This window comes from Arachis ipaensis, chromosome B3 (assembly GCF_059453495.1).
Source record: "Arachis ipaensis isolate K30076 ecotype BB chromosome B3, ASM5945349v1, whole genome shotgun sequence".
NCBI classification, from domain to species: domain Eukaryota; kingdom Viridiplantae; phylum Streptophyta; class Magnoliopsida; order Fabales; family Fabaceae; genus Arachis; species Arachis ipaensis.
This window is the reverse complement of record NC_142438.1, coordinates 144382491-144403909: the sequence shown is the minus strand read 5'-3', so window position 1 is coordinate 144403909 and position 21419 is coordinate 144382491. Positions and strand designations below refer to the sequence as shown.

At 36.6% G+C, this 21419-nt stretch overlaps 6 protein-coding genes and 1 non-coding gene across 8 annotated transcripts; 3 read left to right on the top strand and 4 right to left on the bottom strand.

Annotated features, from left to right (window-relative positions):
- The first annotated feature begins 1075 nt into the window (after positions 1–1075).
- On the top strand, positions 1076–6028 carry MCM3 (Minichromosome maintenance (MCM2/3/5) family protein). 2 transcript variants are annotated; one of them, XM_016334977.3, is made up of 16 exons: positions 1076–1302; positions 1401–1510; positions 1618–1826; positions 2115–2245; positions 2326–2564; positions 2650–2886; positions 3036–3190; positions 3272–3480; positions 3598–3763; positions 3838–4040; positions 4237–4296; positions 4390–4661; positions 4839–4913; positions 5116–5254; positions 5342–5445; positions 5669–6028. In XM_016334977.3, the coding sequence occupies exons 1-15, from the start codon at positions 1237–1239 to the stop codon at positions 5399–5401; spliced, it is 2331 nt and encodes a 776-aa protein (XP_016190463.1). In that variant the 5' UTR covers positions 1076–1236; the 3' UTR covers positions 5402–5445; positions 5669–6028. The 2 variants fall into 2 exon arrangements, with proteins under 2 accessions (XP_016190463.1, XP_016190465.1); XM_016334979.3 differs by having other exon boundaries at positions 1146–1302; positions 5342–5404.
- A 254-nt stretch (positions 6029–6282) lies between these two features.
- LOC107631517 (krueppel-like factor) lies at positions 6283–7636 on the bottom strand. Its single transcript, XM_016334981.3, has 3 exons — positions 7519–7636; positions 6598–6880; positions 6283–6489 (listed from the first exon to the last, which is right to left on the bottom strand). Exons 2-3 carry the CDS (start codon positions 6848–6850, stop codon positions 6455–6457), a joined length of 288 nt encoding a protein of 95 aa, XP_016190467.1. The 5' UTR covers positions 6851–6880; positions 7519–7636; the 3' UTR covers positions 6283–6454.
- Positions 7634–9935, top strand: LOC107631516 (uncharacterized protein At4g18257). The gene is made up of 3 exons (XM_016334980.3): positions 7634–8059; positions 8403–8723; positions 9397–9935. Exons 1-3 carry the CDS (start codon positions 7782–7784, stop codon positions 9569–9571), a joined length of 774 nt encoding a protein of 257 aa, XP_016190466.1. The 5' UTR covers positions 7634–7781; the 3' UTR covers positions 9572–9935.
- A 393-nt stretch (positions 9936–10328) lies between these two features.
- Positions 10329–10412, bottom strand: TRNAL-CAA (transfer RNA leucine (anticodon CAA)). Its single transcript has one exon. It is a non-coding gene; the product is annotated as a tRNA-Leu (tRNA).
- Positions 10413–11583: 1171 nt separating this feature from the next.
- LOC107631518 (NAD(P)-binding Rossmann-fold superfamily protein) lies at positions 11584–13769 on the bottom strand. Its single transcript, XM_016334983.3, has 4 exons — positions 13320–13769; positions 12904–13023; positions 12061–12333; positions 11584–11955 (listed from the first exon to the last, which is right to left on the bottom strand). Exons 1-4 carry the CDS (start codon positions 13635–13637, stop codon positions 11800–11802), a joined length of 867 nt encoding a protein of 288 aa, XP_016190469.2. The 5' UTR covers positions 13638–13769; the 3' UTR covers positions 11584–11799.
- Positions 13770–15419: 1650 nt separating this feature from the next.
- UREG (urease accessory protein G) lies at positions 15420–18457 on the top strand. The gene is made up of 6 exons (XM_016334984.3): positions 15420–15859; positions 15972–16032; positions 16317–16518; positions 16682–16803; positions 16916–17020; positions 18178–18457. The coding sequence occupies exons 1-6, from the start codon at positions 15603–15605 to the stop codon at positions 18259–18261; spliced, it is 831 nt and encodes a 276-aa protein (XP_016190470.1). The 5' UTR covers positions 15420–15602; the 3' UTR covers positions 18262–18457.
- A 130-nt stretch (positions 18458–18587) lies between these two features.
- On the bottom strand, positions 18588–20014 carry LOC107631520 (putative small nuclear ribonucleoprotein F). Its single transcript, XM_016334985.2, has 5 exons — positions 19899–20014; positions 19719–19806; positions 19504–19541; positions 19336–19400; positions 18588–18927 (listed from the first exon to the last, which is right to left on the bottom strand). The coding sequence occupies exons 1-5, from the start codon at positions 19902–19904 to the stop codon at positions 18858–18860; spliced, it is 267 nt and encodes an 88-aa protein (XP_016190471.1). The 5' UTR covers positions 19905–20014; the 3' UTR covers positions 18588–18857.
- Positions 20015–21419: the final 1405 nt, after the last annotated feature.

Below are 21419 nucleotides of genomic sequence, written 5' to 3'. Positions count from 1 at the left end.
ATGGAGGAAAGGCAATGTGACTTAGATTCAAGATTAAGTTAAGATAGGCTTAGCTACTCTTAGAGAACCACCTTTTATGACTTCTGTTTAATACTTTAAGCTTTTTAAACCATGAGGTGACACGTGTCACCAAAGGTCCACGTCATCAAGCCACGTTAGCGCACCGTTAACGGAAAACGGGTTAGGGACTAATGTGGTGCAATTTTTTCAATCTTAGGGACGTTATTGGTACAATTGGAATCTCAGGGACGATTTTAATACACGACATCAATCTCACGGATCACTTTGAGGATTTACTCGATGTCGATGGCATTGTCACAGTGGTTTGAAGAGAATGGTGTGACGTTCTCCTCCCTCCAAGTCTGTTCGTGTTTGTGTGACTCAGTTCTCTGGTTTTGTTTTTTTTCATAGCTAAGAAGAAAAAATTTGAAAAATCATTTAAAAAAGAGAAGATAAATGGTTACTCACGTAAGGATATTTTGGAAATTTTACTCTTCTTATCATATCAGACACTCTATTTTGCCATATCACTAATATCTATTAATGATTTGAATAACGTTAACTAAAAAGGTAGAATTTATGTGAATCGAAATTTTTTAAAGTAAAATTAAAACAAAGTAAACCTTATGAGTATTTTTAAAATTTGTAGTAAATTTCAGGACAAAGAAAAAAAATATTTTCTCGTTTTTATTTTAAACATTCGGTAAGTATGCCTACGTAATTGGATTAATCCTTTTCATGTTATACTCGTAACATAGTTTGTTGATGACGAGAAAACCCCGGCTTAAATTACTTTTTTATCCTTCCAGATTCAGACCCTGATATTCGGTCTCATAAAACACCACTTGATTATGAAGTCATTAGCAATTTCTCATGATTGATATTTAAGGCCAAGACATTTTTTTTACTGGATATCATTTTTAAGAAGATATTGGGTCTAGATAGTTTTCTAGTTGTTTTAAAAAGTAAACTATAGTTTCTTTGGGTACCAAAGGCCCAAAGCCCAGAAGTGAAAGCTGACCATGATCGTACCGGACCAGACCAAGATAAAAAAAAACGAGAGCGGAACCGGACAGACCGGTCATTTTTTCCCGCCACGACGCGGGCACCTGACTCCATTTTCCCGCCAAATCTAAAGCCCTAGCATCGCTGAAAAAGAACGAACTCCCTAAACTCTTCTAGTCTTCTCCCTCCATCGCCATTTTCTGCTCTCTTCCTTTCTCTCTCATCAGCAAAATGGACTTGAACGAAGAAGTCAGGGCAGCTCACAAGCGAGAATTCGCCGATTTCTTGGACCAAGATGTACGATTCCATCAACACTCTCCGATTTTCCCTCGTCTTTTCTTCTTCTCTTTTTTTCGTTGTTGGGTTGCTGAGTGAATCTGAATGAATGAGTGCAGGTAGGGAAGGGAATTTACATGGACGAGATCAAAGCGCTCATCAATCACAAGCGCCGCCGCCTCATCGTCAACATCTCCGATCTTCACAGCTTCCGCGACTTGGGTAACAGGTTTCCACTTCTCTCGCACTACTAAAACTTTCTCTATAGCTATACTTACTTCTTAAGTTTCTTTTTTATATATATCTTTTAAAATTTTGTATCCATTTTTCTTTTAGGATTCTGAGGAATCCGAGCGAGTATATGCAAGCTTTCTGTGATGCGGTGACTGATGCTGCTCGTGCTATTGATCCCAAGTATTTAAAGGAAGGGGAACAGGTGCTTGTGGGTTTTGAAGGACCTTTCGTTTCTCGCCGAGTCACGCCAAGAGAGCTTCTCTCTGAATTCATTGGTTCTATGGTCTGTGTTGAGGGTATTGTCACCAAATGTAAGCTTACATCCCTCTTTCTTCTCTAAATTTATTTCTCTTTCATAATAGTTGACTAAATTATTACAATCAATAAGAGGTTGTTTAATTTTTGTTAGTGTCTTCAATGTACTGTTTTGCCTTTGGTACAAGTACTCACTTGGTTTTGTCTTTAGGAAGTTGTCCATATTTGTTGTCGTATCCATTTGTCTTTGATTTAAAGTGAATTTATGTACAAACAATCACGATATTGAGAATAATAAAACTCTGGTTTAGCATGCTGAAGCTAACAACCTAGTTCATTTATAGGTTCGCTTGTAAGGCCAAAGGTTGTTAAAAGTGTTCATTTCTGCCCCACCACTAGACAATTCACCAGTCGAGAATATCGTGATATTACATCCAACATGGGCTTGCCCACAGGGTCTGTTTATCCTACAAGGGTAATCTCAAACTCCATCCTGTCCGTTATGATATATAAGTTACCACCGGATGTTTTTTACTGATTAAATGCTCGTTGTAGGATGAAAGAGGCAACTTGCTGGTGACTGAGTACGGGTTGTGCAAGTACAAAGATCACCAAACCTTGTCCATCCAAGAAGTTCCTGAGAACTCTGCTCCTGGTCAGCTCCCAAGGACCGTGGATGTCATAGCAGAGGATGACCTTGTTGATTCTTGCAAGCCTGGAGATCGTGTGGCTGTTGTAGGGATATATAAGGCTCTTCCAGGTAAAACCAAAGGAAGCGTAAATGGAGTATTCAGGTAACTCTAGACTATATACTATTACAATTCCTTTGCGCCCCTTGCATTCCTCAGACATGAGTTTGATTGATTCATATGTATTCAGGACTGTGCTCATAGCCAACAATGTGTCTCTTCTCAACAAAGAGGCTAATGCGCCAATCTACAGTCCTGAAGACCTGAAAAACATAAAGAAGATAGCTGAAAGAGATGATGCATTTGACCTACTTGGTAATTCACTTGCACCTTCTATATATGGGCATTCATGGATTAAGAAGGCTGTGATTTTGTTAATGCTCAGTGGAGTTGAAAAGAACTTAAAGAATGGCACTCACTTGCGAGGGTTAGTTGTTTTTCCTTATCACCTCTGTTGCTGACTTGCTGTAGGTTGCATTATAAAGCTGTGGTTTATATATTCTTATTTTGCATTCATGTCTTGCAATATTCTTTGCATATGAAATTCACAATGCTACTTTGTCTTGCTTCTTTTAGTGACATCAACATGATGATGGTCGGTGATCCCTCTGTCGCCAAGTCCCAACTCCTAAGAGCAATTATGAATATTGCTCCTTTGGCCATATCAACTACGGGTAGGGGTTCTTCTGGGGTTGGTTTGACAGCAGCTGTTACTTCAGATCAAGAAACAGGTAAAGATCCTTCAATACTAATTTCCATATGGAACATATATTATTACGTTTGCAATGCAAATTATAGTTACTTTTCACCAGGGGAAAGACGCCTGGAAGCTGGGGCAATGGTTCTTGCTGACAGAGGTGTTGTCTGCATTGATGAATTTGACAAGATGAATGATCAAGATCGTGTTGCCATACATGAAGTTATGGAACAACAGACTGTGACTATTGCAAAAGCTGGCATTCATGCATCACTTAATGCACGATGCAGTGTGGTGGCTGCTGCAAATCCCATATATGGAAGTGTAAGTGGCATCCCATTTTTTAATTTGCCATCCAGTTTAAAATTACTAAGTTTTGAACATTTTATGCTGAATGTATGATTTCTTTTAACAAGATGGCTTTTCTGTGTGGTTCTACAGTATGATCGATCACTTACTCCGACAAAAAATATTGGACTTCCAGACTCCTTACTTTCTCGGTTTGATTTACTGTTTATTGTGTTGGATCAAATGGATCCCGATATTGATCGTCATATATCGGAGCATGTCTTGCGTATGCATCGATTTCGACCTGCTACTGATGGAGGTAGATAACCCATTTTCAAATGCTTGATATACATGATAGTGAACATTTTTATTTAATTTATCTCCCCAAAGCAGGTGGGGCAGCACTTGATGGGAGCTCAAGGTATGGAAGAGAAGACGAAGCAGAGACTGAATCGTCTGTGTTTGTAAAATATAACAGAATGCTGCATGGAAAGAAGACTGAAAGGGGTCGCAAACGTGATACTCTCACGATAAAGTTTCTTAAAAAGTATATCCATTATGCTAAGCATAGGATTCAACCTGAACTTTCTGATGAGGTGATGTGCCCTTTCCGCTTCCTGTTTTCAAAAGCATTACCATCCTGTTATTTTTTGCTCATTTTAAAGCCTGTTCATCTATATTGCAATTGCCACAAATGAATTCTTCCTCTTAAGACTGATTCTTTAAATGGTGGTTGCGATTACATCCCATCCAATATATTCACGTGTGACTAGATCTGAATTTTATCTACAGGCTTCTGAGCAAATTGCCACAGCATATGCTGAGCTCAGAAGTGCCAACTCAAATGCAAAGGTGAGCATTAGCTGCTAGCCGAAGGCATATCAGTTTTTTTGTTATTGTACAGATGGTTTAAGATTTTATTGATATCTTTTTGGCTTCATGCAGACTGGAGGAACACTTCCTATAACTGCCAGAACGCTAGAAACTATAATACGTCTCTCAACGGCTCATGCCAAATTGAAGTTGAGCCGGCAGGTTTCAAAGTCTGATGTTGATGCTGCTCTGAAGGTTCTTAATTTTGCAATATATCACAAAGAATTAACAGAAATGGAGGAGCGTGAGCTAGAGAGGGAAAAAGAACTTGAGAGAAAGCGTAAGGCGGAACATGATGCTGGTGGAGATGATGGTGCTGATCATGGTCCAAGAACTCGAAGAAGGTGAGCAATGATATACTTTACATTGTGGAGAAACTCATACTTCCATATTTTAATCCAGAAGCTAAATTATGTCATAAGGGCATTATTGATACCTCGACATTGACGTCTCCTTTCAGTAAATTAGTTGGTTATTAATGAAATCTTGAGACCCTCGTTTTCTTTGTTTCTGTTTGCTAGGTCAACGTCAGATGCCATGGAAGTAGATGATGATACACCAGCTGCTCAATCTGCAGCCAGTCTCACTCCTGAAAGGTCTCTCAACAACTTTGTTTGAGAATTTATTTATCCTCCGAAGAGATTTTGACATCCCGCTAAATTACTAAATGAATGAAGAACTATTTTCTTTAGCATCTTGGAGGATGTTTAATAAGATCTTTGGGATTTTCTATATTATTATTTATTATATTTCTACATGTTTTTTATATGATGTAACTTTGTCTGCATTGACATGTAGAATCGAAGCGTTTAATTCTCTGTTTGGTCAGCACATGCGTGGCAATCGCCTGGATGTTATATCCATTGCAGATTTAGAGACTGTTATCAAAGGAGCTGATTCCAGTTACAGCTCCCAAGATATATTGGACCTACTAAAGGTATGAGCTTCCGTATACTTTGTTGTGTCCTGTTTTCCGCATGAACTCCAATACTCCATTATCATTGGGTCTTTTTTGGAATTTCAGAAATTGGAAGATGACAATAGAGTGATGATAGCTGATGGAAGGGTGCATATGATATCATAAGATGTAAGATGGGTTGAACAATCTCTTGTACAAAAATTCTTCTGGCAAGTATGCGATTTCATAGATCAATGGCTTTTTTTTGTCATAATCAAAATGTATCTGCCCTGTTATTTTATTTATCCAAATAGTCTATTCTTATAGCCAGGAAATAAAAAAACAAAAATGAGGGTGATGAACGCATGAGTTTAGATAATTTATTTGAAAGATTTTGACGAGGTTTGCAGTTTTAAAGCTTTTTAATTTTAACATACTATGAATGAATTTCAGGGAGAAGAATTTGATGTTCGCATCCTCTGCAGTCGACATGATGGAAGGGATTTTCATTCTCCAGAGTTTGTCCATCTTCCTTTCATTCATAGTAACATTCAACCAAAGGAAAAAACAAATGCAGTGGAGCTTGTAGGAGTCAGAATTTTATGTAATCGACCATGAAGATTGTTGTTAACCTTAGTTTATTTTTTGTTTTTGGGTAGTTCTCTGTTCATATTAAGGCACCATATTCATATGCCTGATTATCTATTTCAGTACGGGCAAGTGGTCTCACTTGAGCATTTCTCTGGTCACCCACTAGCTTAAAACCGCACACTCTAAAGCAATCGACATTTTATCTTTTGTTGCTGAGTTGTACATTTTCGTGATTCGTGAAACTAAATTTCCATTTTCTACCCTAATGTTACCAGGGGATCCAACGAATCATTACATGGATTGGGATAGAGTAGTGACGGACAAGATCCTGCATACAGCTTGCGCGGTGTGTTTAGTCTAGTGTTCTGCAAAGATAGTTTATCATTTCCATTTCTTTCTCATACTATACTAAAACCGCAAAATACTAACCTTTCCCTATAAGAGTTCATATGTGTGATTTAGTGTGAATGATAAAGTAAATGTGCAAAAGGATGTCATAATTATAGGTGCTGTTTGAAATCTCAATGCCTCAAATTTCCCCAAAAGAAAAATATAGTCACACATTTAAATTTTTTCCCGAAAGATCACATAAACACCCTAAATTCAATGTGTGCGGAGCACAGTGGACATTGCTTGCCCATCACGAGTTTACTTATCGAACTCCCATATAACCCCTCCATCCTCTGCAGCAATAAAAAACAATTTTATGGTAAGAATGTCCAATATGAAGTTTAAACTAAGAACATAGTCACTGGTTTCCAAACAATCAAAAGAGAAGAGAGCAAGAATACCTTTAACTTTCTTTTCAATCCAGGCCTCCACTAGCATTCCAGCACCTACTCCACCAGCAATGCATATGCTGCAGAAGCCGAACGCCTTCCATAATGGCCATCGAGGAAGAAAATAGTATTCCGGGATTTGCCTAACTTTCTTGGGGAGCCGTTTCTTCAAGGCCGGTTTAGCACTAGGATTCTGCTGCATCTCACCACCAACAGCTTTCCAATCCACCCCTTTGAAGGGATCCTTTGCTTCTTCACTCCCCATAACAGTTCAATTAAGGCTTATAGCTCTAACCTGATTTAGTCGGCATATTTATGGTTTGTGGGGGGGCATAAATTATGTTAGTGATGGATAAAAACACACGAATGAAAGAAACAGCAGCCACGACTTTTCATAAAAACGGCATCTGGATTCAAGGTGTAGCAATGGTTCCTTGATGCACCAATCATTATAAATTGTGCTTGGATAATGAATTTTTAAAGTTTTACAGAATTTTAAATGCTATTAAATTTAATTCATCAATTGAACTTGCTCATCTACAAAATTTCCCGAAAATTAAACCTAGTAAAGGTAAGCAGGGAGAAAACTATAAAATTCAAAGAACTCATATTTCTTCGAGGCATTTAATCAAACACCTTCGTTGCACAACCTAAACATTCCTTCCAGACAACCCCTTCAAGCTACATATTTGAACTATCAATCATTCCTTTGATCAAACCAAGAACCATCATACTTGTGCACCAATTTCGAGGAAGCAGCTCACATTCGGCATATTCAGAGTCGTAGGAGAATCCCATTAAAACCCATGATTAATAGAATGCAATAGTGTTAGTTTTAGTTCAGGATTATAGAGACTGCAAAATATCAACCCAACCCGCTTAATACTGAATTCAAAGAGCTTGCTTTATTAAACAGAAGAGTGAGAGAAATACCTGAGACTCCTCCAGAGATGTCAGTTTCAGAAGCAGCAGCAAAGGTGATGAAAGAGCTGGTCACCGAGAAATAGGGGTGAAATTGCAATATTGCATTTTTGGAGTATACTAACCCGGTTTATTTAAGTCTGGCTTAGTGAACCAACCGGTTAAAACTTAAAAAGCGTTGTTAACGAAATTAGCGCGAAGGAAACCCTAGCAATTGAAATTCCCAAATCGGAGAAAATCAGAAAACCCTAAATCATTCCGAATTAGGTAGTGGAATGGGGGAAGAAGGGAACGGGAAGAAGAGGATGGTAGTTGAATCGCTGGGATGGCTAACGGAATCGTCGATAATGCCGAAGAAGCACCGCGCCATAGAGGGCGTGGGTGCGTCGTCGATGATGGAGTTGAAGGCCGAGCTCTACAAGTCTCAGGAAGATTCCAAGAAGTCTAGGGAACTCGCCGGCCCCGACGCCGAGTACCAACGCGCCAAGAGCAAGATCGCTCCCAAAGATTCCTTCTCCGCCAAGAATTCTGGTGTTGAAGCACGCGATCACAAGTATGTTACCGAAATTTCTTCCATTTTCTGCTTAATTAGAAGTTAATCCGATTGGTTTATTTCAATTAATTAATTTGGAATATTATGATAATTCCGTTGTGTCTTGATTTGAATGTTTTATTTTCCAATGTTATGAATTGTCATGTCCATTGAAATTGGCACCGGCTAGCTTTCGTGAAAATTTTTATTGAAATTTTGTGGCTAATGATGATTAATCTGGATGTAATGATTTGGCTTTCATTTGTTTTTTTGTCGCAGTCTTACTTGATTCTTTGATGTTTTTGTTGTTGTAATATGTTGTATTCTGCTATTGTGAGCTAAAGTCTGGATGCTGATTTTGCAGGGATAAACTTGAGTTAAAAGCGGTTAATGATGGATCAGTGAGCTATGCAGCGCTGGAGAGGAAGGCCGAGCTGTATGAAAAGTTGGTTAGAGGTGAGCTGTCTGATGAAGAGGATCAAGAGAAGTATTGTGTAGATTTTTTTCGTAAGGGTATTGAGCAGGATGAGTTGCCACAGCTGGAAAATCGTGATGCTGCTGAGACTGTGCTGCGAGAAAATGAAGTCGCTGATAATGATGCTTCTGTGATGTTGGATGTGAAAAAGGTTGGGCTGGGGCGAACAGTTGGAGCTGTTGATAATGCTGAGCATAAGCGCAATATCTGGTATGGGATTGATCCTTTTCTTTTTATATAAATAAATGTTGGAGTGATTTGTTTTCTGAAAAGGCCTTTTTTATTTGGATTTAGTGGTTAGGAAGGATGAGTTAATGCAAAGCTTTTAAATCTGTTTGGCAATAGTGGTGAAAATGGTAGTGTTTTGAGTCTTCAGCTGTTCGAATCAGGAATGAGAACTGAGAAACCCAAATCTAATCATATACTGGGATTTCTTGTGAAATTCTCTGCATTCTTTAGGTTGAGCTTTGGTTTTTGGAGGAAGTAGTTACAATAAGTTGTAGCTGATATTGTTTACCCTTCTTTAACACATCCTCTTTGTGGCTTTCATAAGGGCAAGTTGTTGAATGGTGTCCAGTTCAATTGCTGGATTGAGTTAACTATTATGTTGGCAAGCATTATAATAATAATACATGCCTCAACCATAATATGGTAAATACTTTACTTGGTAAAGTAATTATTCATTCTATTATGATCTTCTGGAATAACTTAAGTATAGGAACCTCTAGGAAGGCAACCATGAAAATGTCCATTCTATCCTTTTTGGGGGAAGTCAAGAGGGGAACATAGGCTGCTTCTATGTTTCGATTTCCGCTGTGAACTTTACTGTTTAACATCGTGAATCTATGCTAATCCAATTGCTTTAATGATTTTTGCTTTGCAGGGAAGTTCATGAAGAAGCTAATCGAGCAAGAGAAAAGGCCTCTGAAATCAAACATCGCAGACAGGAGCAGGTAGCTGCTCATCGTGAGAAACTGAAACAAGCATATCTTCGGAAGAAGCTGGAGCAACTGAAAGCCACAACCAAAGGACTTGGATCTGACATAAAGAACACATGATGACTACACCAAGTGCTAAAATAATTTATGATGAATCAGTGTCTGGGAAGCTCGATTTTTTGTTTTCTTATCTGAAGAAGGGCATGTGGAATTGAATGTGAAGCAGACCAAAAGCTCTTCATCATGAGGAATTTTTGTCCTTTTTTATGTCGAAAATCATTAGTTCCAACAAACAAACAAAAAGTAGAAAGTGAGGATACAGGATAAAGGGAAAAGGGTTGGCAAAAGAACCACAATGTGTTACTCCCATGTTGTACATGATGTAGTTTGGTCATTGTTTACATGAAATATTGAATTTCGATTGAAGGTAAGAAAAGTGTAAAACAGTTAAAACGAGGGAAAATATTGGTTGTCATTCTCTTAATATCTTTGTGCCTCAGGCATGTTGCCAAATATCAATATTCTTATTTAATCTCCATTTTTGTCGTTAAATACTCAAATTGTTAAAAGCAAAACTACGGCATTCCTAACTCGATGATCCTACATTGACCTATTTCAGTGGACATTTCCAGAGAAAAAAATTGACCTAGTTTTGGCTCCTAGGCAGATTGTTCGATGATTGGGAAGCATAATAAATTGATATATTCGGGGTCGAAAGAACAAAAAAATGGTTGAATACTCTCAATACTCATATAAAGTAATGTAATGTTGGTCCAAGAAACTAGCATCTAATAGAAATTGTCTTGGAAGGAAGTGGAAGATAAGTTACAATTTCAATGAGGAAAAACTGACGGAAAAGAAAAAAACCATGCAAAAATGTCAGAAGTGGGATTTGAACCCACGCCCTCTTTCGAAGACCAGAACTTGAGTCTGGCGCCTTAGACCACTCGGCCATCCTGACATCGACGTTATAACTGGTAAGATGTTTAATGATAAGCAAAAATAATAATTGACTAACTATTGAAGATATATCGTGTAGAATCCCTGGGTTTGATTTTATATGCATATATACTATATCCGGCACTGCAATTTGGTAACAGTGTCTCTTACTATATTTTATTATCTCCTAAGCTTCATTCATTAGAAGTTAGAACTTTTTTCCCCTGTTGATTGGTATTTATTAATCACTCATAAGACATAAAGAATTATCCTGACCATTGTTTTTTATCTGTTAAGATCCTTTTTGCCAGCTAAAGAGGCTCAGATTACCTAACACGTTGTTCCCACAAATTTATAAAGCACCCTCCTCAATAATTTGAAGTGTAATAAGGGCAACATAAACTCATACCAAGCTACGTGTAGCATTGTTTTTGCATCACTTGCACGAGCAGCATACTTTTTAAATGATTTATCTTTGTTACTTTACGACAAAGTTTCTATATATTTTGCATATTTTACTATTGACAACCCTGCAATCGTATTAGCATGCTTAATAATGCTTATGATTCAAATGCTTATTAACCCCAACACATTCAAATCATTATGTTTACTGTCAAAGCTGCACATTACAGCTTAAAGTTGCTAACTTGTCTAAAATATCAACAATAAAAGGAGTTGTAGTTTTGCATTTTCATTTTCCATCTCGACTATTTGAAAGACAAGTTAGCATCACTTCACTTGAAGTTCTTTGATCAAGTGAGCGAGCTAACTGAAAAGATGGAAGCTTTCAGGGTTGCCGTAGTTTTCACTATTTATGTTATGGCTATGCTGTTTCTGGTTTGTGCTCATTGTGAGGTGGCGGAGCGTGTAGTTGAAGATGTTGCTGCCATTCCCCCAACACCGATGGAAAGCGCAGGAGTGTATCACAGTGCTGAAGCTGCTCTTGGTGTTGCAGCTTTTGCAGTTGCTTGGTTCATCTAAACCTGGTAATCTGTTGGTTGAGAGAGTAGACAATGGCATGCTTTGATTCTTTTATTTTCATTAGGTTTGTGTAAGGAGAGTTGGAACATGTATTTCATCTAAATATTGTGATTTGACATTTAAATTATGTACCTGTCAAGTGTCCCATCTATGCTAATATTTACTTCAAGAAACTCCTAAGAATCTAAATCTGGAAAATGTTGGATAAAGAGTACTCAAAGTGAATTCTTTATCAATGATTCCGCCTTAACTCATACACAGTAAAAAAAAATATATGTCTAAATATATACACATATCATTCTTCCACACCAATTAGGTGAAGCAACAAACGTGGGAAGAGATGACAGTAAGACATGATATTTGTTACAAGAAAGCAAAAGAACCCCAAAACTAATTCGCCAGTCTGCAATATTGAGAAGTCATTGCTGTCATATGGAACCAAAAAGATCATGATACGAGCGCTTAGGAGCATCAGGGCGAGCCACTATCTCCACAACTTTATAAGATGCCTCAGGATAAACCAATGCCTCCACAGCTACCTCTGCAACTTGATCTCTGGATATGGAACCCTCAGAAAGAGTATCCTGATACAAAGAAAATCAATTCTTTTTTTTTCCCAAAATGGTTCTACAACTAGACTAAAATTACCTTGTGGAAATGCAATAGAAGGTCAGAAGTGTAGTCAATACCTCTGGTTCCATAACAACGTTTCCAGAAGGAGGATCGTTTTTCAAACCACCAGGTCTAATTATCGTGTAATTTATGCCGGATTTCCTGATATATTGTTCTGCTTGTAGTTTTGCTACTAAGGTGAGTCCAAAAACATTGAGAAAGATATAAGCTGGATTAAGTAGCTGTCCCATTGCTGCTCCATTGACTAAGATGGAACTGATAAGAATGAATCTGTTAACATTACGTTTCCTGCATGCTTCGACTAGGTTTACTGTGCCAAAATTGTCAACCTGAAAAAACGTGGACTTTGGTTATATGACAGCACTGCATAATCCACCCTTCCTACAATTTTCTTTTGCTTTAATGGTGAATTTAACTTTGTAATTCAGTTATTGTTCTCATGAACTCATCTTGTTTACACGGGACAAACAGTCATAATATTTCCAACAATGGATGCAGTGTGGGAATCCACATACATTGCAACTCAAAGAAGGGAATCCAATATCATGTCACTTTACTAAAACAAGAGGCACAGCATGAAATCAAAGTGCAGAAAACATACATGGAAAAACTAAATCCAGCTACTTTCACACGATTGAAGGAAACACATCACAACTTTGTTGTATAATGTACCCACTTTCTAGTACATACAGAACCAGCTTCTCCAGAACTTTTAGCATCATAGATTCAGAATTAACGAATGTGCTTGCACCAATGATCACCTTGAGTTCACATAATCAAAATTTCTACTTGACCAAATCGAGACCAGTAATCAATATAAGCTAATACTAAAAGTGAAGGGCACTAACATATAACAACAAGGTTATTCATTCAACTACTACATTATCAAAATGACAAACCTTCCATGGAGCAAGCAAATCCCACCCTGGCCGAAAGCCCGTGGCGCATACTACTGCATCCGAATCATCACCAATTGCTTCAGCTAGCTTGTCAGAACCTTCTGTGACATCCGCTTTTACCTGCACACAAACTCACTCATTGACTCATGATACAACTAGTCTTAGTGGTGTAGCTACATTTGAGTTACCTAACCAGTGAATATAGTTGTACATTAACCCTAAATGGCCACTGTGACTAAAAATTGAACTGAATTATAAGATCTTGATATGAACATTGGTTCAACTAGAGACTAGTTTTAGTGTGTTACACCCTATAATACACAAAACATCATCTTTAGTCATGTATTCATGTACCTATATCAAATACTGTTACTTTAAATTTCTTAAATTTTCTGAGAAATAGAAAAAAAGCTTACAAATTGAAGAGAGGGGTTGTTAGAGGAAAGTGAGGCCCTGGCCTTGTCTAAGTCTCTAACCCCAGCCTTGACAGAAAAACCCTTTTTCAGCAACTGCTCAACGATCCTCTTCCCAGTGCTTCCAGTGGCTCCAGCAACAAAGATCTTCTTCTTCTTCACATTCAAATCCTCTTGTTCACGTGTTTTGTCTTCCACTTGCTCTGTGATCTCACTCGCTTCCATGTTGGCGAAATTGACAAGTGAAAGAGATTTGGGTGCAGTAGAGTTGAGAAGGAGTGTGTGGAAATTTGGATATCTTAGAAAAAGAGGAGCAGCCATTGACACTGCTGCCACTCACAAACATGCATTAGTCACTCCCCGTCTTCTGTAATTTGCAAATCAGGCGCTACAAATCTGCCACGTACTCCACATTATTACGAGTAATATTATAACCACACTTTTCAATTCTTTTTGAACACCACATTTTTAGACGGGGAATAAATTACCATTTGTATCCATGAAAGATATAAACGCGTATTCATATAAGAATAAAACGATAATTGTATCCACAAAAGATAGCTTTTCTCAAGCTCTGGTTGCCTCCTCAGGCTCTGTCGCGCTCTGTCATAGTTAGTAAGCTCGCCTTAACACTTCTCTATTCTTTCTCTCTTATTGCTTTTTATCCTTGTCTTTGCTGCGATTTTAAACCGCCGCTAAAAGGTTTTACGGCAGTTCATCAATCGCTCCAAAGAGACCCTTTTCTTGAAGACGCGGCGGTTTTTTAAGGGTATTTTAGGGTTTTCTAGGATTTTCTAGGACAGACATACGACGCGCACGCGTAGCCGACGCCTATGCGTGACCATGTAAAAAGTCCAGTGATGCGACGTGTGACTGACGCGTACGTGCTGCAATTTACAGAAAACGCTGAGAACGATATGTGCTAATAATACCCTAATCGACCAATTGTGTAACCAACGTCTGGGTACTCTTGGCACATGGAAGCCATCTTCTGTGGTTATAATTGTCGTTTTATTCTTATATGGGTACATTTATCAGTATATGTATCTTTAATGAGTACAAATAATAAATTTATTCTTTAGATAGAAATAGAAAAAATATGCTACTTGAGCTATAATTTTTTATTAATTTAATATTTTTTTATTTTTTCAAGAATAAATTTTTGGTCAATTTTATAATATTTATGAGTTAATATTTAAATTTTATCTAATTTATTTTTTATAATAAATTTAAATTTTTAAAATTATTTAATTTTATATTTTTAAATTAAATATTAATTTTGTAATATTTTTTAATAAATAAACACTATTTTTTAAACACGGTAGCATTTACGTAATTTTTTATAGAAGAAACTAGTTTTTAGGGAATGATAATGTTAGTTTTAAAAAAAATATTTGAATAGTTTTTTTCAAACCTCCTCTAAAAAACAAAAAAATTATTTCTTGGTTATGCACCTGCACGGGCACGAATACGATTATGAAATGGGCTCATTTTATTGGTAATGGATTAGAAAGGTGTATAATGCATAATTATAAAAAATTAGTATATTTTTTATAGATATGGAGATAATTATTTTTTTTAATTAAAAACTACAAATGGGAGGTTCAAATTTTGGATAAGGATAGAAAATTGAGGGTCAGATTTTAGGTAGAATAAAAAATTGAGTGTCAATTTTAAATAGGGATAAAAATCTGAGGATAAATTTTGAGTAAAAAAATTAAAAAAAAAATTCAAAATCCTCAAATGGGACATGTTTTAAAAAATTTTTAATATTAAAGTATAAATATAAAGGTCAGATTTGTAAATTTTTTAAAAAAAAAATAAAAAACACAAATCGATCAAATTTATAGTGTCCATATAAAAAAAATATACTAACTATCCACATTATTATAAAACACCAGTCGCACTCCAATACAAAAAAATAAAAAGCATTATGAAATGTGATATCAAGTTTCTTGTTTTATTACTATGGAGTGTCACGTTTTCACATTGAGAAAAGAGCTTTGGGTCCACATTCCTGGATCAGATCATCAGATGCATAATAAGGCCAAATTTTTTATTCCTATTTTAAACAGTAATAACTAATAAACTAATAATAATAGCATTGAAGGGCCGAGGGCGCTTTAAGAAAAGCTGCACAGTGCACCTTCTCATAACAGGGTGCACAATAACATTCAGTCATTCACCCCACTGTCCCCAGTTTGTATTGTACATTTCTACTGTATAGACAATAGAATCTCCACTTTTCAGTTTCAGTATTGCAGATTTGCAGCATCGAATTCAACTATGGCTTCAGGGGTTGAGCATAGCCATGATCATCACCATGACCATGACCATGACCACCACCACAACCACGACTCAGGTAGTAATTCATGGGTAGGAAAAGATGGGAGGGTGTACCATAGCCACGATGGACTCGCACCGCATTCTCACGAACCCATATACTCACCTGGCTACTTCAGCAGAAGAGCTCCACCTCTTTCCGACAGAGACTTCAATGAAAGAGCCTTCACTGTTGGTATTGGTGGACCCGTCGGCACCGGGTCCGTCTTTTTCTCTCTCTATACAATTTCAATTCATTTAATTCGATATTGTTTCCGTCTAATTTGAATTAGAAATTCATGGAAACGATTTTGATTGGTCTCGGCAATGCAGGAAAACAGCATTAATGTTGGCACTCTGTGAACATCTTCGAGATAACTACAGTCTTGCTGCTGTAAGTGTAATGAAATTTTGGCATTCAAGTCATTATTTGATCTTGTAGACAGTTTTTTACACAGTTCATACATAATTTCTTTGTTTGTTTTCTCTGTGAGACCTTTGTTTTTCAAAAAATTATCCTCAAATTATTACTAGGACGAGACATTGAGATAGTAAAACTTGTAGTGTTTTCAAACTTATAAAGATATACAATTTTCTTCTACAATATATTATCATGTTCTTGGTTTTACTGTATGATGCATTTTCTTTTACCATTTTGGAAATTACATTTGTTTTCAGGTGACAAATGATATATTCACTAAAGAAGATGGTGAGTTCTTGGTGAAGCACAAAGCTCTTCCTGAGGAAAGGATACGTGCTGTAGAAACTGGGGGCTGCCCGCATGCCGCGATTAGGGAGGACATCAGTATTAATCTTGGACCATTGGAAGAGCTTTCAAACTTATACAAAGCAGATATACTTCTATGTGAATCTGGAGGAGGTATTTTTTCCATGAATAATTGTTAGCTATACTTTGAATAGGGCTAAATGTTTTCTTTAACAAGATTGCTTGTTATATATCATATTACACATATATATTTCATCACCTTAGAAGTTGAGCTCAATAAAAAAAAATTTGGATGCTCACTGAACTTCTTCTGCAGATAATCTGGCTGCCAATTTCAGCAGGGAACTGGCTGACTATATCATTTACATAATAGATGTATCTGGTGGCGATAAAATTCCTCGGAAAGGTGGTCCTGGAATCACACAGGCTGATCTCCTTGTAAGTGATATGCATGTCTGTTGAACTAGCACCCAAACTGATTGATATATATTTTCTTCATGTGTGAATTTTCAAATGTGATTATGGAACTGATTGGACATGACAATTCCAGGTGATAAACAAGACTGACCTTGCAGCAGCCATTGGAGCTGATTTGGCAGTCATGGAAAAGGATGCTCTTCGGATGAGAGATGGGGGGCCATTTGTCTTTGCACAGGTTAGTTAACTTCATTGTTTATTTGGGTAATTAGTGTTAATTTTACTTAGATCTGCCTTGTTAATTTTCTTTTTCTTTTAATTCTTGCACCCTTTGTGGCGTTATAAATCATAGCTACAACTTACTGGATAGTTTTGTTCATGAAACAAATGCTAGCATATTGATTTTGTTTGGATGGTATATACTAGGTTTCACAACTGTCTCTGAATCAATTTCACTCTAGCTCTTCTTTGTATTAGCGACTAAGTAAAACAAATTGAGTTAATATTCAATTTGACCTCTGAAATTTGAGGTCGAACTCAAATTAACCCCAAAAATTATAATTGACTCAATTTAGCCCCCAAAATTTACAATAGTAACTCACGTTAGCCCCTGAGCTGATTTCTGTAAATGGCATATTGATTTTGCACGTTAACTTGTTAAGATTTGGACTCCTTACTTATTCCATGTGACTAAGACCTACTAGACCTCCTAGAAGTTTGATCGGCTTCAGAACATTCTCGTGAAGACGATAATAACAAGTTCAATTTAAAAATTTTACCGCTTTGGGAGCAACAATCAAGGTTTTGGAACTCAAATCTTGATCACATGGAACCTGGGTGAGAAATCCAAATCACAATAAGTTAATGTACCAAATCAACACATCGTTAACGGGGATTAGCTCAAGGGTTAATGTGAGTTACGATTATAAATTTCGGGGTCCAATTTGAGTCCATTGAAATTTTAAGACTCAAATTGAATCCGACTTCAAATTTCAAAGGGTCTAATTGAATATTAACTCCAAAAGGAATTAAAACGATTAATGAAGTTGGAAAAGAAGTATCACCTTTCCCAAAAAAAAAATGAATGTCCTCTTTTTCACACATTAAACCCTTTGCTTGGAGTGCAAAACAGGTTAAGAGAGAAAAAGTACCCTGCATTTGATTGCAGTTAGCCAGAAATAAAAAAGAATCCGTTAATACAAAGTGAATGCCTAATCTCGAAGACGTGAATATGTAATATGTTAATCGAACATGTTCTTATCTCATTATCTGATTTCGTCGTTGATTTATGAAACTCCGTCAAGGTTGACGTATTGGTTTATATTACGGAAGATTGTAATCTTTTTCAAATTTTAGTGTCTCCCTCCGTTAAAGCTCGTTTTCCATTTTGTGCAGGTGAAGCATAAGGTTGGGGTGCAAGACATTGTGAATCATGTTTTGCAGGCTTGGGAAAGAGCTACAGGGAAGAAACGTCATTGACATTTTCTTTGAAATGCAGCTCCCTCTTATGTCTGTCTTTTCATGTTAGCAGCTTCGAAACTATGATGTTCCCCGTGTAAACCGGACCTCTTTTGTTGTGTGCCTTAATTCATCTTGGTGGTTTTTGAATAGACAGATTAAACAGTTCGCATTTAAGTATATTCGTTGGCTTGAATAAATTCACTTTTAGGTTCAATTTTTTTTCTGGGTCTAAAGAATAGTAATTTGAATCAACCAAAAAATTAACGCTCATCTGCATATATATAATAAACCAAATAGCTCTTCTTATTTTTTGTAAGATACTTGTTCAAAAAATAATTTAAAAAGAACTGAACCATTGAATGATGCATGGATTGAATACGATATTAATGACATTTTCAAGTCTCAACTGAGCTCCACAATGTTAATATGGTGGTTACTTCCATAAAGAAAGACATCTTCATATAATGTCTTCATTGGAGTAACCACCTGTTAATATACTTTCTAATGTAACATTATAAATGATGATTACCATTGGCCCAAATATCCACACGTAAATACACAACCTGAATCTAAGAGGTCTAATGATGTTATTACACTGAGATGCTTTCATCATTCTAGTCTTCTGCAGCAGCATCTATTTCTTCATCTTCAGGCACACCTCGAAGGTAAAGAACATTGTTGCATCTAGAAATACAAAACAGTAAAAAAAACATAATTAGTTCGTCTAAGAAATTTATTCACAAACTAATCAAAGAGGTCACTGCAACCAAATAAAATAAACTTGCTAAAAGAAAGTTTTCCCCCTACAATAGGTTTAACTCCGATACTCAAATTCTGGATCAAATTCCCAAATCTTCTAAATGTACAAATGCCACATTGGTTAGGTAAGCAATCTTGAAATAACAATTTAATTAACAATGTCCATACCATGTTATCATGTCTAAATATGTGCGTAAAATGCTAGAAATCAGATGGTAAGAACAAGAATTGCTTCTAATGCAGACAACAATTTCATTCTCATGACATAGTCATAACCATAGAAAATTTATATAGAATGCATCCACACATACAAAATCTGGATAAAACACATACCTGATTAAAATTTCTCCCAAGTTTCCTGTAAATTGTCCCTCAATGTATTCTTCGGTATTAGCCAGCTAGAGAGAGATCCATAAACACGAAAAGCAATGTCAATAGCTAGGCAAACAAGAACCCTAACAAGAGCAAACAAACATCTACGGAATGATTTAGAAAGTGCACCTGCAAATTCATATAGGAATCAACAGAGACTAGATAACCTGGAAAAGAAAGACCATAGCCACTAGATGATTAAAATCTAAATAATAAAAAAGAAACGAACGAACTGATAAAACAACTCCTAGTTTTATGAAGTTTCTGCAACTTGATTTTCCATTTCAACCTTTCAGGTATTTTCGACAACAGAAGAAAATTGAAAGAGAGAAAGAAGATAATACCTTTGTATTCCATTCCCCACTTCAATTTGACAATAACTTGTTTCCCAGTCAAATTGTTCAAGAAAGGCTTCGGATTCACTGGTATAGTCTGCAAAACTCAAAAAACAAGAGTTTTTTAAAGTAAGCAACAACGGAAGGTTTAAAAGAATCGCGCGAGTTCGAACAGAGAAAGTTACTCACCGCCATTGGAGGAGGAGATCGCAACGATAGTTCTCTCTGCACTCTAAAGCAGCAACTGCTGAAGCTGTAGTTAGGGTTCAGTGACGAAACAAAATTTAAACTAAAATAAATTCTGATCAATATAGTAAAGGTGGATTCTATGGTAATTGCCTAAGTTATTTTTATAAGTAAAAAATAAAATGTATAAAGTAAATATAAAATATTTAAAATTTATTAAATATTATTTTTTTGTCTTTTTTAATAAGTTAAGCACCATGTTTTAGGCACCATAGCATTCATTGTTAGTAAATAACTAAATTTTTTTTGGTAACTTACAAAGAAAACAAACAATGACAAAGAAAGAAAAAAAATAAAAAATTATTTGAGAAAGACAGTTCCGTTAAATATTACTCTCAAATTTTTTTTAAGGCAACGAAAGTTCTACTTGAGAAAGTGTCCTCATTGCAGTCTTTGTCATGATGTTTGCTACTGTGTTTGTATCTCTCAAAATCAACCGGAGATCAGCATGCTATTTCCAAGACATGAAATCTCATATTTTTAACACCAAATGATCAATAAAACCAGAACAATCCTGTAAATTATTGACAATATGTCTCACATATAATGTCTATTTGTCCCGAATCTCATGCTAAAAGAAGGTCTCTCCAAATAGTAAACAACTTTCCTTGCAAAATGCTACGACTCTCAATTGTTCCCAGACAGCCTCATTGGCACCTTCCCTTCTAATCTCTGCTAACACAAGCAAAACCAACCCGAGCACCATTGCAAGGATAGCTAGCATCACAATTAATCTTAAAGGTACCCACTGAAGGAGAATCCAAGAACCACTAATGGTGGAGGGGATAGAGAGTCGTTGCAACTCAAAAATATTCTGGAGCTCCTTTTCCAAGGACAAAGTCATACTAGTCACATTGTTTGTGGTCCAATCCTCGTGAGGATGAAAGATCTCGTTATTCCTCGAACGCCAAATCCATCAGAAACCAGAAAAGAATCTAAAGGGACACTGTTTGCTATTATGTACGAACCAACTCATAAAATCCACTAGTTGACCGGAGATTCCCCAAAGCTTGCCAAATAGCTGGGCTTTTGGACAATCACGAATGCAATGTAAAATTGATTCTTGACCTGAAAAATATCGTGGACAGCTATCCATGTGTGAAATGTTCCTCCTAAAACGAAATGCAGCAGTAGTAAGAGCCTCCCAAAGACATAGCCAGGCCAAAAATTTGTGCTTTTCCAGAACAGGTTGACACCAAAGCCAAAGCCAATTACCCATTTACCCCTATCCTCCCAACTAAACATCTTCTTGTTGAGTCACAAATAAACACTACGAGTATCATAAACCTTTGAAGTCGCACGAGTCCAACACCAACCGACCCCTGAACCAGCTTGAACATCCGGGTTGTAAGAGTTAATGTTGCTCTACAGAGACTGATATAGAGGAGAATAGATATTCTCAAGGTTCCACTGTCCAGATGACCAAAGGTCCAAGATCCTGAAATCCGAATCAGAAATGTGAAC

Coding starts and splice junctions, on each gene's coding strand:
- LOC107631517 (XM_016334981.3), bottom strand. CDS start 6,850: ATGGGGAGTGAAGAAGCAAAGGATCCCTTCAAAGGGGTGGATTGGAAA. Junction 6,490..6,597: donor GATTGAAAAGAAAGTTAAAG/GTATTCTTGCTC, acceptor TTATTGCTGCAG/AGGATGGAGGGGTTATATGG.
- LOC107631520 (XM_016334985.2), bottom strand. Junction 19,401..19,503: donor ATTCCTATATGAATTTGCAG/GTGCACTTTCTA, acceptor ATCTCTCTCTAG/CTGGCTAATACCGAAGAATA. Junction 18,928..19,335: donor TTGGGAGAAATTTTAATCAG/GTATGTGTTTTA, acceptor TTGTATTTCTAG/ATGCAACAATGTTCTTTACC.
- MCM3 (XM_016334977.3), top strand. CDS start 1,237: ATGGACTTGAACGAAGAAGTCAGGGCAGCTCACAAGCGAGAATTCGCC. Junction 3,764..3,837: donor TCGACCTGCTACTGATGGAG/GTAGATAACCCA, acceptor TCCCCAAAGCAG/GTGGGGCAGCACTTGATGGG. Junction 4,297..4,389: donor GTGCCAACTCAAATGCAAAG/GTGAGCATTAGC, acceptor GGCTTCATGCAG/ACTGGAGGAACACTTCCTAT.
- LOC107631516 (XM_016334980.3), top strand. CDS start 7,782: ATGGGGGAAGAAGGGAACGGGAAGAAGAGGATGGTAGTTGAATCGCTG. Junction 8,060..8,402: donor GTTGAAGCACGCGATCACAA/GTATGTTACCGA, acceptor CTGATTTTGCAG/GGATAAACTTGAGTTAAAAG. Junction 8,724..9,396: donor GAGCATAAGCGCAATATCTG/GTATGGGATTGA, acceptor TTTGCTTTGCAG/GGAAGTTCATGAAGAAGCTA.
- LOC107631518 (XM_016334983.3), bottom strand. CDS start 13,637: ATGGCTGCTCCTCTTTTTCTAAGATATCCAAATTTCCACACACTCCTT. Junction 13,024..13,319: donor ACAACCCCTCTCTTCAATTT/GTAAGCTTTTTT, acceptor GTTTGTGTGCAG/GTAAAAGCGGATGTCACAGA. Junction 12,334..12,903: donor ATTTGCTTGCTCCATGGAAG/GTTTGTCATTTT, acceptor ACGTTTTTTCAG/GTTGACAATTTTGGCACAGT.
- UREG (XM_016334984.3), top strand. CDS start 15,603: ATGGCTTCAGGGGTTGAGCATAGCCATGATCATCACCATGACCATGAC. Junction 15,860..15,971: donor GGTGGACCCGTCGGCACCGG/GTCCGTCTTTTT, acceptor TCGGCAATGCAG/GAAAACAGCATTAATGTTGG. Junction 17,021..18,177: donor GGCCATTTGTCTTTGCACAG/GTTAGTTAACTT, acceptor CATTTTGTGCAG/GTGAAGCATAAGGTTGGGGT.